At 38.0% G+C, this 15,917-nt stretch overlaps 1 protein-coding gene across 1 annotated transcript; it reads right to left on the reverse strand.

Annotated features, from left to right (window-relative positions):
- Positions 1–249: 249 nt before the first annotated feature.
- sec62 (SEC62 homolog, preprotein translocation factor) lies at positions 250–14,346 on the reverse strand. The gene is given in 8 exon segments (NM_001128046.1): positions 250–2,729; positions 3,517–3,636; positions 5,138–5,198; positions 5,757–5,849; positions 6,523–6,727; positions 10,412–10,517; positions 11,517–11,625; positions 14,302–14,346. Coding segments are annotated over 8 exon segments (1,215 nt in total). The 5' UTR covers positions 14,338–14,346; the 3' UTR covers positions 250–2,244.
- Positions 14,347–15,917: the final 1,571 nt, after the last annotated feature.

Consider the following 15,917-nt stretch of genomic DNA (forward strand, 5'->3'; position numbering starts at 1 on the left):
TGTACACTGGAATGCCATTATAATTTATCCTTGTACTCCTGTACAAATACCAAATTTTTATACCAAATGTAATGTATCAAATGTTCTCTTTTTAAAAGTGTGAAGTAAATGCTACAGTTGGTTGATAATGATTACTAGACCCGGTCCAAACTATTCACCCATTATTATTAAAATTATAATTTTTGTCTTATCAGCAAGTACAGCATGCTCGTTTAAGTAAAATGAAAAACCAGACATTATACACGGACACAGTATTTGTCACCTTTACTTTTAATAAGCATTGTTTTATTTTTACTTACATACATGGAATGTTGGCACAAAACTAAAGCCTGGAAACAACTACATCCCGCAGAAGGACTCCCTGTACACAATCCAGGGCTTTCTTATGACTTGAGACCCACAATGCCTGTAATAACCTCCATTCAAAACTCTGACTGGGATTGAAGCATACAATGGGACAGTGTCCTGCAGGCATTTTAATCTTGGAAGGTGAATTATACAATTAAAATAAGTAAATAATTTAGAAAAGAGTTACATTTGCCTATAGAGGGAACCCATCTCCACAGAACATCTGCAGTTCCTACTCTTTCCTTTACAGTTTTGCTGTGTACTCACAGAGTATTTGCACCTCACCACTGAACACTGATGTATAATCATTTAGATTTTATTTGCTTAGGTAAACCCTTACGCTAAGGCACGAGTAAGGTTTGGTGCACTAACTGCACCAGTTGGAACCTTGCTTTGCCCTGCTCTATGCAATATGCACATGGGAAAAGTGCACATAAATAGGTTTTAGCAGCTTCCTAAATTCCCCAATTCCATGGGATAAAAGACTCTATATCTAATATCGTTTTAGGTGTATATATAAATATTTACTATTAATTACATGCCAGTTCAATAATTTCCGGTATTTAAACAAACTTTTTCAATAACCACCAGTATTACCATTTCAATGTTAACAAAATAACTTGGATATTTATTTGTAAACTATTTTTTTGCAGGACAAAATATTGTACACTATGCGATGAAGGTGCACTGAGTTATAAAAACAAGTCACTTTTACTTCTTCTCTATTTTTTCTATTGTATGTTAGTATGCCCCTTAGCCACTATCTGTTCTTCCCATCTTGGCCCATTAGGTGACATTCAATTACACAAATAACAGCTACATATACTAAATTGGTGTTATTTATGATCAGGAATATAACACAGAGGGATCACTTCAAAACAACCCATTGGATGTGGAGGTGATGGGTGATTTTAGGCAAAAGACATACATTATTATTATTACTACACATTGAGAAATGGTGCTGGGAATTGACCTCTGGCATTCTCTGTATAAGGGCTTGTTGTATGTTTATTTTATTCCATTTAAACAAATGACTAATATAGGAGAGAAGTAGTAGTACCAGAATTACCCTAAAAACTATGAAAATTGCAACTGACTAACACGCTCTTTAAGTGTTGGATAAAAGAGTTGTCATTAAAGTATTTATAAAATAAAGTCTCTTTACTATATATATATATATAATTGATAGATATATGAACTATACGTAAGCTAGTGCTCAGCAGAATCATTGAGAAAAGGAACACTTTTAGAGCTAAACAGTATAGATTAAATTCATTTTCATTGTGTTGTAAATGATGTTGGAATTAGCCAAGATACTAGCAGGCTACAGAACAAGGGTATCAGCCTTACTGGTGGGAACGTTTAGGTGGATGCTGAAAGCTGTACTTCCCACTGCTGCTGTTTCACTACAACTCCCAGCACCCCTCCAGGGATTTTACTGATTTCTTCATTAAATTCATTTTGCATGAAATATGATGCTACATCTGGATGCTGATGTTATACCAAAAGCGTCCTGAAATGACCAGACCATCTACATGGGATGCACCTGACAAGCAGCAATGAGCCTGTGCTGCATGCAGACAGCTGAACCCCAACAGCTGCAATATTACACAGGGATCACACTCAGCTACGCAGCAACAGGATAAAACAAGTAAGGTAAAAGGCCAGCACGTACTGTCACAACTTCGGAATTAGCATTTTGTTTCATTGAAAAAGACTGGAGTTTCCTCCATTACAATTTATTTTTTGGAAATTAATTTTTTAAAACCTAACAAATTTGATGATCCCTACAGAATCTGCATATTGTAAAGAAGAGTGAAGGAAATTATGTGATGTTGGTGATCACTCTAAGGAAATATCCATCCACTTGCACTTCCTCAGTCACAAACACAAGTCTTAAGATTTTTCACATAAAGGCCTACTCTCAGCTGTGCCTTCTTCCTCTTTAACATCCTCCTCATCATCGTCGCATTCTCCTTCATCAGTTTGCTGCTCAAGTTCTTCCTTTGTGATCATTTCAAAATCATTTCCATTGCCACTACTATGCTGTGAGCCTTCATCTTCCCGCCTGTCACTATCTGTGTCTGACTGCCTTTCTGCACCAGAGCCTTCTGTCCCTGATCCCTCGGCTGCTTCAGCCTTTCTTTCCTCTTCTTCCTTCTTCTCACTGTCCGATTTATCCTCACTGTCTGATTTAAGTGGCGTTTTCACTTCAGATTTTTCCTCCTTCTTCTGGTCAGATTTTGGTCCTTTGTATTCGTGTGTATAAACTGGTCGGAAGGAATCAATGAAACCAACGTCTGCTGTCAAGTTGGGCAGAAACCAGAAGTGATGCCTTCCTCCAGTCAAAAGCCAAATGATAAGGAAGAGAATGCACCTTGCTAAAAACAGAGCATAGAAAGGAAATAACTAAACCACTACCAGGATATGTTAAACCAATATAGTGTTGTTACTTTGTACAGCAATTGCACAGTGTAAGGTAAATCTAATATTGCACTATTTGTTTTCTCGGTTGGCAGATATAATGCCCTTCTTGTCCCATGTGTGTAGTAACAGATCCACCCGTCACTGGGCAGATGCCAACCAGAAAATGCACACTTAATCATTATCTAGAAGAAATCGATTCACTAAGCTGGCACAGAAAATGCACCATGTGACAAAGAGCCTAAGAGATACAAAAGCAACATGTCACTGAACTAATGTTTTAACCCCTTGCAATCAGAGAATGTATGAAAAGGATCATATCTGACATTTTGGGTGTTATGGCTGGTTTCACAAATAAAAGCTTGACCTCATACATTAATCAATGGCTTCTTAATAGATGATATTTGACAAATATGAATTATAATCTGTTACTGCAATAAAGAAAGGGGTCCTAAGGCTAATGATTCTATACACAGGGCAGATGTCATACCAGAAGACACTTAAGTGTAGCTATATTGACAAAAATCTGCCTGTGTGAACAGTCACAAGAGGATTCGAATCATGTTAATATACAAATATACATGGCGGAAAGGGGGTGAATCTGCTTTTTCTCCACTGGAAATTCTCAACTACATGTAGCAGCTGTTATAAAAACCCATTAGCTTACAAACTGTATTATGGAAACAGACTCAATAGCAATGTTGGGTGAAGTTCTCAAATGCTCCCCTGGGAAGAGATACATACCAACAGCAAGAAGTAGAATACTGGCAACAAAACATCCAGCTCCAACACTGAGGTAGTAAACCCCGACTCGCATCTCAGCAGGCCACAGAGGAAAGAGGGTTGCAGCTATAACTGCAATAACTACAACAAGATAGCCATTTGTTAACACAATATGGAATAGATGAGCAACTCATGAGAATGTATTCACTTTCTGCACAAATGCATGATAATATTGCATAATAAGCCACCAATTTAGTCTGTCCTGACAAAAATAATCCCCTTTCACCCAGCTGATATGTGACTGGAGCCTTTCAGAGTTTATCTTCAACAGAATGGCATAGCCCTTTCTTGCACAACTTGTGCTTGGTATAATGATGCATCTTTCATGCCTGTCAGTGCATTTATTACACATGCAACGTTAGTAATGCTTTAAATGTATCAAAAATCTATCTGTAACATTATAAATTCAAACACTGAATGTGTACAAAAAAACTTTTATTTTCTAATACAAGGATCTTCTATTCGGCAGGCACTGTATTCAAATCATAATACAGAATGAATTAACATAAATCTCTGATTTTTTTTCAGCTGCAGTACCCACACCTCTTCAGTAGGTGGGGTTGTTGGATTCTATATATGGGGAATAAGAATTTTTGCTGCATTTAAAGGAAAAGTAACACTAAAAATTTTTAAGTAAAAAATCTATTCTACCCTGCTCCAGTAATTGCTCTCAATTAATCGATCCTAGCCTGACCCCTTCCTATACAGAAGGAAGGCTAGGATCAATCAATCGATTGTCACATAGTGGATTCTGCCCTGCATCGCCGTCTTGCCTTATTTCAAATGACCGGAAGCCACATTTTAGCAGGTATTTTCTAATAAAGCATTCAAAATAATAAATGGTGTGCAGGATAGGGCAATTACTGGAGCAGGGTAGAATAGATTTTTTTTACTTAAAAATTTTTAGTGTTACTTTTCCTTTAACGAATTCTGCTCAAGAGATTTTTTCTTATAGGATACTGTTGTGAATATATTGTGATAAAGAAGTGCCATTGCTGAATCATTATTGATATTTATACTTAGTTCCTTAGTGCAAATGTTAAAAATGTCATCCCAAATATGGCAGGGAACTTAGGACATGCCCATACCTCATTAGAAGCATGGGTTGTAGCAGATCTTTGGGGAATTCCAATAAAGGGACCATTTTTAAAGTTAATGATCAAAAAAACCCTATGCAGCGAGCTGAAAATGTAAACATGTATAGTTACTGTTATCCTTATACAGCATCAACATATCCACAGTGCTTTACATATATTATACATTTTTTATATCAATTCTTGTTCCTCGGTAGAGTTTACATTGTAAGTCCCTATCACATTCACACTATTGTCTATTATTTCAGGCGCCAATTAACCCACATGTATACGTTTAAGTGTGGGAGGAATATAAAACACCTCAAACCAAGCACCTCAGCCCAGCAAGTTGTATGGCAATATGACTGAATTTAAATGTTTAATAAGCAAGTATATGAATGCCATGCATAGCCTCTGGTTTATAATACAGTACTTTTTTTTCCAAATACTAGCCAAAACACTCCACTAGATAACTAATCAAATTGTTTTCAATGGTTGCTGTAACTCACCAAGGATAAGGCCCATAGCAAATGTTTTAAAATGGACTGGGTCATATATCCACACATACACCTAAAGATGTAAAAAACACATTAAAATCAAGGTGGAAAAACATATAACAATGTCACAAAGGCTGCTTCCCCTAAAAAACTTCAATACAAAGCAAACCCATGGGTAGCATTTTAGAAATTTGGAGTTAATGCTTATTTACTGTCTTGGTTATCCTTGTAACTGCAGCCTTGCCATGAGCTGGGGGGTGGGAGTTCATGGCAAAAATTAGAACTTTAACCAAAAAAATCTGTAAAATGAATTAATCCTTCTAGGCAGACCTTTTATAGAGAATGATTTGAATAGCATTTAACTTGCATTATCAGAACAAACACTGGACTATTCTAAACAAGGGCAGTAACCATAGCGACCAAGTAACAAACTAAAAGTAAACCCCCGATTGGTAACTATGGTTTACTGCATTGATGCTAAATTGCCCAGTGTTTGTCAGAGAAGCTCGTTTTTTTTTCCTTGAGTACTTGCTTCCCCAAAAGTACCATAAGTAAGATTTTTCTAACTGTAACAATGGGATGCACTGCAGAAAAACAACTAACTCCAACCCAGACAAAAACCCCAGCCCACCTCATTTCCGTCAAGGAAAAGTTGATCCTCATGTGGTTCCAGCTTAAACTTTCGCTTGGTCTCCTTTTTTTTTGGTGTTCCAGGTGCTTCATCCTATTAAACAAATGCATCAGCATGTACAGTTCAGATGGCACAGACTTGACTCATTCAAATTGGGCTGTATACTAATCTCCATCATGCAGCCCACAGTCACAATTAAGATTGGGTGTAAGCAAAACAAAAATAGGAGATACAGATAATAACAAAAGGGATAAAGCACTTGAATACTTAAAACACCCTCCTTAATATAATCTGTGTATGAATGTAGAGCAATATAAATACATATTTACATGCATATATTCAGGGGAGGTATAAGCACTGTGTATAAATATCTATAAACTCTGTGATCCCAGGGCACCTCTTTAGATTAACATAAAAGAGGTTTCATCATAAGATGCAAAAAATTTACTATATGCCCCTGAAGCAGATGTACGGATACATTAAATAGCTTCAAGAAAGAGCTGAGATCCTTTCTAAAAAGATAAGGCAATTTAGAAAAATCATGCAGGAGGTGTCAGTTGTTAGGGATTTAGACAAATGTATATATTTATGATTCTGGAGTGAACAAATAATAAAAAAAATTAGATTTTTTTTTTTTTTTTATTATAACATGGCCCCAATGTATTGAGATTTGCCAACAACAGAACCATACTAATTACTGCTGACTCTTCCTGACACACATAATGCACTATATAGGAACATGGTTCCCAGCAGTTCTCATACTCACCTTCTTTACTTCCTCCTTTTCAACTTCTTTTTTCTTTTCCTTTTTTGATTTCTCCTCTTTGGGGGCATCTTTCTTGCTCTTTTTCTCATCTTCCTTTCCACTATCGGACTTTGCTTTTTCTTTTTCCTTTTCTTTCTTCACCTCCTTTTCAGGCTTTGTCTTCATTACTTTCAGTGCTCGGTGGAAAAACTGTTTTTTCAGGAGTCTTAAAAAAGATCACCTTAATGTCACACATCTGATCAAAAAAATGCCACAATTCAAAATTCTCTCATTCAACAAATTTTTGTTTGTTTCAGTGAAAACAGACAAACTGTTAGTTTATGAATGTGTAAACATTATCGGTTGTTACATGACTCAAGTGTTGTTATAGGTGGGTAAGAATAAAATACACGAGACGTCTAACCTGCAGTCCCTTAGGTGTTGACCTATAGCTCCCAGCATCCTCAAACTTAAAGGCTGAATTTAAATATCCTAACAAACTTGCCTTCTGGGGAGAGTGTGGGAACACGTACACCTGGTAAATCAGCTGTTTTGGAATAAACTTCTAACATAAAAGCTAGATAAGCCAATGAGATTTAAAAGCAAACTGCTAAGGACTAATGCAACAAACATTAAGATGTAATTCTACAGCTGCACAACATAAATGATGAGAGTAAAATGAGAAGCATTTAAAGAAAAGGTCTAGGTGTCTGCTATTCGGAGCAGCATGCTAGCCACTGGTACAAAAGTTAATGCGTGGGTAGAAGGAAGGGTGGCTTTAGCTTCTTATCATTTAATGGGGAAATCACTAGTGCTTGGTACAGCTTTTATATTTAACCAATTCTATATAAAAAAGTTTAAAATACACAGAGAACTTACTGCCTTCAATGTGGTACCTATTTGATTTAATGTACTGCCAGGTAATGTACACTATGAATATTCCAGTGAGAATACAAACTGAAATATACCTTAATTAATATTAATACAGATCTTGGTTCTCTTGCCTATCTGTAGATTTATTCTGACTAGTGGTTCTGCTACCTGTCGCTCTATCTAGTCAAAACAGAGTTCTGTTAATTATTTCCTATGCCACTCTCAGCTGTTGATCCATTTCATACTATCCACTGTGACAGTCAGATGCAATCTAAACTTAAAATAAAATGAGTCCAGTCTGCTCAAGCACACATTTACTATTACTCCTATACTGTATGGGATTAGACATTTTTATTTCAGTTTTGCACACAGCATAAACCTGCGTCATGTAGGTGACAGTCGCTGGGTTTGCACCAAAACAAAGCCTACACAGAAATGTTTTCAAGGAGTAGGAAGAATTCTTTTTACATTTACTGTACATACTCGGAGTAATTGTTTACCATTTTAGCCTATGATTAATGGCCCCTTCAAATCATGAAACACGTATTGCTTGTTTTTTTAAGATAAAATAAAAACCATTTTCACTGCATAATTTTTAATGTGATGGTCCGGTTTTGTGCCAGCCTGCTGTTTCTGAAGAAAAGTTGAGTTGGAACACATATTTGTAAGTGCTGCCGTCTGCCAACTTCTTTTGTCACTGCTAATTTATTTGATGGACTGTGAGAATTATGAAATATGCATGCACTGCGCATTTCAGTTTCAGTAATAGGTGAAAAACTCTTCTCCAAAGAAATGTTGTCTTAACATCCTAAACCCTTTGGCACAACCCCCATGCTGTCTTGGGCCATACCAGAGCTCTCTAGCTGATCCAGGGTCTCCTTAACATCTCTTGCTTTCCCCTAGCCAAGTCTTACACAAATTGTACACTAACATAACTTACTAATACACATACAATCTGACAAATGTATAACACATACACATTTTGTCATTAAAAGTGCTTTATTTCCCAGTGTGACTGAGTTAATCAAATTGTGTAAATACTTTTTCATTTTATTTACAAATGTATTTATGAATGTATGCATTTTAGAAATGTCATTATATATTTATTTTCACACTACTGTTGATACTTGTTTTTGCAAGCAAAACTATCTCGTACAAGTGTGCAGGCACTTAATGCTTTGACAGATTTTACTGGAATTCTAGTGACTTTATAGCATTCCGAGTTCATCTGGATTTGTGCAGAATTTTCCTTTTGTGGTCTCTACATTCCACCTAGTTTTATATTGCTATGTATGCTGAGTAACTAACTGTTAAGACTGGCATTCATATCTATGAAGCTATATTTTAGCTCATAGCGACAAGCAGAAGATGTATCTATCGCTTTCTGTACAGTACAAGCTTTGATGGGAATTTAGAAATATTATTAAACCTGACAACTTTATCAAAGCTTTGCAGTTTGAGTAAAAAGACATTTACACTACACAATTTGAATCAGTCAGTAGGTGTACTAGTAGTGCAAAAACTATATGGTTTTCAACATAGACTACACATATCTGTTATTGGCGCTGTCAGTAGACATGGAGCTTCCAAATCAATTGTATTAGGACACTAATGCATTTCTGATTAATTTAAAAAAAACTTTCTTGGGTATTTTGAATTATATATCTTTCTACAGAAGTGGCGATGTATACTAAAAGTACCACCTCTACCATTTAACACGCATGAAGTGTGAAAGTTGGCCAGCAGGAAAAGGGTTAAACTTTTCCTTTTACACTAATTTTCATTACAAGAAAGCAATTTAAATGCGGTGTGTCTAAATGGTCACCAGTGGGACAGCTAAGTGGCCATTTCAGATATATGTCATATACACTCATATCAATTATGAGTACTGCTGCTCCTTTGACTACCCCTGGAAGAAATGTATAATATAACACAGTATCTCCAAGTTGTCTGTGATGATTAAAAATGTTAGAAAGCGTCTGTATTTTCCATTACTTCCTTCCTTTTTATTTTTGGAAAGTCACAACACATAAATGTTACATAGTTACATAGGGTTGAAAAAAGACCAGAGTCCATCAAGTTCAACCCAACCAAGTAAACCCAGCAAACACAAGCTATACTTACCAATCTATACACTCACATACATAAACTATATATACAACTACTTATACTAACTGTAGATATTAGTATCACAATAGCCTTGGATATTCTGATTGTTCAAAAACATATCCAGGCCCCTCTTAAAGGCATTAACAGAATCTGCCATTACCACATCACTAGGAAGGGCATTCCACAACCTCACTGCCTTCACCGTGAAAAACCACCTACGCTGCTTCAAATGGAACTCCGTTCCTCTAATCTAAAGGGGTGACCTCTGGTGCGTTAATCGTTTTTATGGGAAAAAAGAACATCCCCCATCTGCCTATATTCCCCTCTAATGTACTTGTACAGAGTAATCATGTCCCCTCACAAGCGCCTCTTTTCCAGAGAAAACAACCCCAGCCTCGACAGTCTAACCTCATAGCTTAAATCTTCCATCCCCTTTACCAGTTTAGTTGCACGTCTCTGCACTCTCTCCAGCTCATTAATATCCTTCTTAAGGACTGGAGCCCAAAACTGCACTGCATACTCAAGGTGAGGCCTTACCAGGGACCTATAAAGAGGCAAAATTATGTTTTCATCCCTTGAGTCAATGCCCTTTTTTTTATACAAGACAGCACTTTATTTGCTTTAGTAGCCACAGAATGACACTGCCTGGAATTAGACAACTTATCTAATTTATCTACAAAAACCTCTAGATCCTTCTCCATTAACGATACCCCCAACACACTACCATTCAGTAAATAGTTCCCGTTTATATTATTTCTACCAAAGTGCATAACTTTGCACTTGTCAACATTGAACCTCATTTTCCAGTTTGCTGCCCAGTTTTCCAATTTTGTCAAATCGCTCTGCAAAGTGGCAGCATCCTACATGGATGTTGGAACCATGAACATATGTTCCACTGAAAGAGAATAATCTGCATAATCAGTCATACCTATTGCAGAATTCAACCACCGACTCTCTATTAGTGAAGAGGGCTTCTTCTCCTTTCTTGGCTTTAGCCCATTTTGAATCCAAAAGACAGTCCACAGCCTTGGAAGCTGCATAAAAACATAACTTAGTAAGTTAATATTTTCTGAGACTAAATTAAGAGATGTTTCTTTGGCATTTTTTCCGCAGCACACACCAATGAGTTATTTCCACCCACCGATAACATATCAGGAAGAGTTCTGCTATAATCCCCTTCGTTTGGTTTGCAGGGACTACAGGAACTAGTTCCTAAAAGACTATGGGGAGAACGTGACATCCTACTGTCAAATGCTTGTAGCGTACACACAGAGCCCCAACTATGGTTTGTACTGCAAGTTTGCTCCCTTTGCCAGCCAGTAGGCCGGTGCTTCCCAGAGAGCCAGCTTGCATCCCCATTGTGTAGCTGAGGTTTATGGCATGAATGTTTTGGGTGGGCCCCTGATTTGGAAGGATTAAGAGTGCATCATTCTTGTGGTCCCTTACTATCCTAGTATTCAGAGCTGAAGAACCTTTTAATTCAGGAACACTTAAAGGAGAGCTAAACCCCACTAGGTACAACAGCCCCTTAACTAACAGTCTATAACACAGAAAGGTGACCCTATTTGAAAACTTGAAATAAAATAGCAGAGCAGCACAGCAGAGTACTCAAGCACCATCTTTTCTCCGTTCCGATACTCTTCGGGTCTTACTGCCAACACAGAGCCTGCAGGAGCATGCACCGTGTGGGCTAGTCAGGAATCAGCTTTACCTGTGCATGCTCCTGCAGGCTCCATGTCGGCAAAGAGAGCCAAAGAGTATCAGAATGGAGAGAAGATGGTGCCTGGGAACTTTGTTGCTCTACTCTGCTCAGGTTTTCAAATTTCTACATAACAGCCTGTGCAGGAAGGGAGAGGTGAGGGGGGATTTGTACCTAGGGAGGTTTAGTACTCCTTTAAGGATATACTAATACATTTATTTTAAAAATAAAAACTTAGAATAATGAAGCATCTGAAATATAGAACTTTTTTAAAATTTAGAACCAAGACTCATGTAGCTAAAAATAAATCATATAGCATAGAGAAGCAATATACCAATGAAGTAGTCAACTTTGTGGCCCATCATATTAGTTGATTTGGAAGGGCAGTTGAAGCGCAGGTACTTGGCTATTGCCTTTTCATCTTTGGTTGGCTCACCCACCTCCTGAAAGACACAACATTATTTCTTTTTATTACGCACTGTTTTTAAATTGGTATGCTGTTAAATGATCAATACTGGTGGCATATTCAGAGGCACAGATCTTTGCTACTTAAAGACTGTGGTGGCCCTTGCAGACTACTTTTAGGGATTTGAGAAGGTGCTGACCTTCAGTATGCCTTCTGTTTGGCCACATGACAGGCAAGTGATTTTTGGATAATCAGATTGAGCAGATCCATAATATCCATGAACTATTCATCAGCACATAACTCGTTGCAAAGAAAAACCCATAAACATAGGGGATTTTCAAGGGTGCTGAGTTTGGCTATGCATTCCATTTGCCTAAACCTGAATGGTTTCCCAAGCAATGCCAGGTACAGGCCACCTGACCAATCACACTGCAGCATTTAACTAGAGAACTACTTAATAGCAGACAGTGTTTTTTTAATTATTCTGTTATTTTAAATATGTTGCATCAAATTCCCAGGCAATGCTGGCCACCTCAGTTAGTGTACTGAATTACATACTATGAGGCTCTACATTTGCTATTCCTGGTTATCAGTAGTTATTTGCTTCTGCTTAAAAACTGACATGCTAAAATAGCCAAAAGCAGATTATAGCAGCAAATTTAAATATTACATGCATACTCAATAAACAGGTTACCACCACTTCAGTGTATTAAACATCACCAAAGGCTCAAGCTGCCACTTAAAAAAGCACACTAACATTTGAAATACAAGTTTTTGGAGTCACAGCAGACTACCTTTGTTTGAAGTGGAATCTACAAAAAAGCAATACATTATTATACATTTTAAAAATGATTAATATCATAATAAATGTTAAACCTACAACACAGACTCAATGCTACAAAACATGTTTATAATTTCTTTGAATATAACGTATACCTGCATTGCAGCTACACTACAAAACTGAAACAGGTAAAAGGATAGGCCTACACTATTAAGGCACAATGAATGGTTCTGTTGTCAGGATCTAACTACACAAATTGCCCACATGTAACCAGGAGTCCAGGAGGCACACGGTCCATTCCAGCACTTTAGAGAAACATGGGGAACACAATACACACCACAGAAACCAAACCTCATCAAAACCTGCCTGCTGATGCCACTAAAACAAGAATAAGATACCATGGTGGATTCAGTACATAAAAAGTTCTGCATATAGATACAGAAAAACAGTCATTCTTTAAAAATGCCATACTCTTGGATGCTAAGTTACACAAGGAAATGTTTCACCAATACTTTTACTCAGACATGTAGTGGCTTAACATACCTTGCATGGATTCCCAGCAAAAGTTTAGATAAAATTCAATATTTGAAGTATGGGTAATACTAAAATGTTCCTATATTCATATGAGCACAGGTCACTGATTTCCCTACACATTGGCTCAAATATCCAAAAAACTTAATGTTCTTGGGCCAGATTATAATAAAACTATAATGCTAAGCAAGGAAGCCTATGGAGCCTAAGACATACTGGAGACCAAAGATGAACTATGCCTTTTTGCCAGACTGAATTTCATCAGGTACAGGGCTCTGATACAAAAGCAGTATATTCAGTTTTTTAAAGTTACAAGGTCTAAGAGTGCCAGTTTGCACCTTTGGCACTTGAGTAAAGTTTCACTTTTTTTAAAAAAAAACGGAGTGCTGCTGTTTTCATCATTTTTGTACTTATTTGCCCGGGCAGTGGGTACAGCGTGCACCTGGGGCTACAAGAAGCTATTTTTACTGTGTAAACACATGGTAACTGATTCTAAGGTCTAAGAGCGCCAGTTGGTTCTTATTGGATAAGTGGCCTACTGCTCTCTTCTAAGCAGCCAGTTCTTCTGGTTTCAATGATTGTAAGGACTGGTCTTTATATCTTTGTTCAGTTTTTTACATAAAGTGGGGCTATTACTTTTCAAAGGATAAGATGGGTTTATTTGATAAGACGAAGTGGCTGGGTGCCAAGCCCTATAACACCAAATATTTGAGATTCTATAATCCAAAATCAAAAGGGATGCACAGTGCCATCACATTGCTGTATTGCCTGGTTGAAGGGCAATGTTATTTACAGGAAGTAGAGCCCAGCATGGCCACATGGGCAGCACAATGCATCTACAGAACAGTCACATTTGGCCATGGTTTATTATCTGTAATGTCACTTCAGCAAAGAGTGGCCCTAAAAGACATAGGGGTTTGAGGCTAATCCAGAGCAGGGCACTGGCCCCTGACAGTATCTAGCTGGATACATGTAGCACTCCATCACTTACAATGGGACAGAGTTTTGGGTAGCAGCCAATGTTGCCTATTCTCACATACCCTAACATCTCCGTCATCTTCTGCCTTTGTTTCTCCAGCTGTTGTACAACTATATCTCTCTCCTCCAGCAACAGGGAGCTAGGAGTTCTAACACTACACTTGCTACTTCAGTGTTGTAGTTTAAACCTGAGATTTCATCCCCGTAATAAAAGTAAAGGTATAATCATAATACTGGGGGCTCGGCCTCCTCCGCCATTGTGTGTGTATATGTGTGTGGAGGGGGAGAACTGAGCCCAAGTATATGTTCAATAGCAAAGGAGCTATGCAACAAAACATATTATGAGGTTAAACTGACTGGATTTGCCGGCTACAACACTAACCCACCAATCACCCAAAACCAAACCGGTATATTCCCGGCTACCTGGATCCGCTTCTTGTGTCTCCTACGTTCCGCCATATCTCTCCCGGCCTGTTTGGTGACGTGGCAGGAGGCGGGCCCAGGAAGCGCGCTCACGGGTAGGCTAGGCGCAGGCTCGTACCGAGTTCCTGTTACATTCACTTTCGCTGATAAGTTAGTGAGTTGTGCGTTGTTACGGCTGGGTGCTAGTCAGGGCAATAATAACCAGTGACTTTCGTTTTTTCCCTAAAGCTGCTTGTTTTTAGAATGGAAGCTCTGTGGGACAGTTACCTCCTTCGCTCTCTGTTCTTATTAAACGTTGATACTGTGAATATATCTGTTTAGTGTTTGCTGTGTTTCCCGTGTCTGTGCTGTTAGTATGGGTTAGAACTGTGCTGTGATTTTAGAGTTCTGCCTACATATTCTATATATTAGCAGTGTACCTAATATTGATATATGGTACATTATTCCCCCCAAATGCTCAAAGTACAGAAATTTAGAACAATTTAGTTACTGTTCGGGTTGGGGGGGGGCTGTTGATGTGGAGACGTCCAAAGTGACCCTAAAAGTGTGGAGTTATGGTAAGTGCGACCAGGCAGGTCTGTAGGGAAAACTCTACACTTTTAATGTTCACTGGTTTGCAAAGATTCTGTTAGACAGGAGGAACCATGACAAGATGAAGTGCTGGCCCCACTGGAACAGAGAGACACAGAATTATTCATGTCCATGTTAGTCTGGTTTATGGGGATAAGGGACATTTAGCATGAAATAAGGTTTGAGATTCAAAACAGGCCCTGGCATTTCATCTATGGGCTCTTACAGAAGCCCCTCTGGCATTTGCCACAATCTGCCTGTTTGGGTACCTGTTCTTACTGGTGCTGAAGTTGTGGAGGTTTGCTTGGCTTCCCTAAAAGGACCGAGATGTGACTTAGACCTTTAGCCCCAAGCTCCCTGGGCCGACTGGGGTACAATTTGAGTTAATTAGAGCTAGATTTGATGGCAAGTTGGTATGTTTTGTTAAAATGTCTTACAGTAGAACCCTTATTTAACTTTTTTCAGAAAAAATGACTAGAAAAAATGGTGTATATATATGTATATATGGGTGGGACCACCAAAAACAGTGTAAAATCAGGGTATGTAAAAGTGAGGTTTCATTCTGTTTGCTTCCCTAGATACTCGTGAATTTGTAGGTATGTTATGAAACATGGAACTGGCAGTGCAATTAGGGAGCTCTAAAGTTCATGAAAGTTCTGAATAGGTTTTCTGGGGTAATTAAAATTGCTGGCACTGTATTTATACTACAATATGATCTGAAGGCATTTAGCATTTGGCATTGTGCTTATAGTGTGATGCATTCTTGGATATTGTCCATCAATTTGGTACTGTTTTTGCTGCTAAATCTTTTGTTTGTAACCAAGGGTCACAAAGATTTCTAGTAGAACATATAAACAAACATTGTACTGCTTGATTGTATTATATTGTATTGTATTGTATTGCTGTTTTATCCTGGGTAATGTCCATAAAACTGCATTCAATTTTATCATCTCTGTTAAAATATCCTCTCAGCAAATTATGGTTTAGAGCAGTGATTTCCAACCAGTGGCTCAGGGGCAACATGTTGCTTACCAACCCCTTGGATG

The sequence above is a fragment of the Xenopus tropicalis genome, chromosome 5 (genome assembly GCF_000004195.4).
Source record: "Xenopus tropicalis strain Nigerian chromosome 5, UCB_Xtro_10.0, whole genome shotgun sequence".
NCBI classification, from domain to species: Eukaryota; Metazoa; Chordata; class Amphibia; order Anura; family Pipidae; genus Xenopus; species Xenopus tropicalis.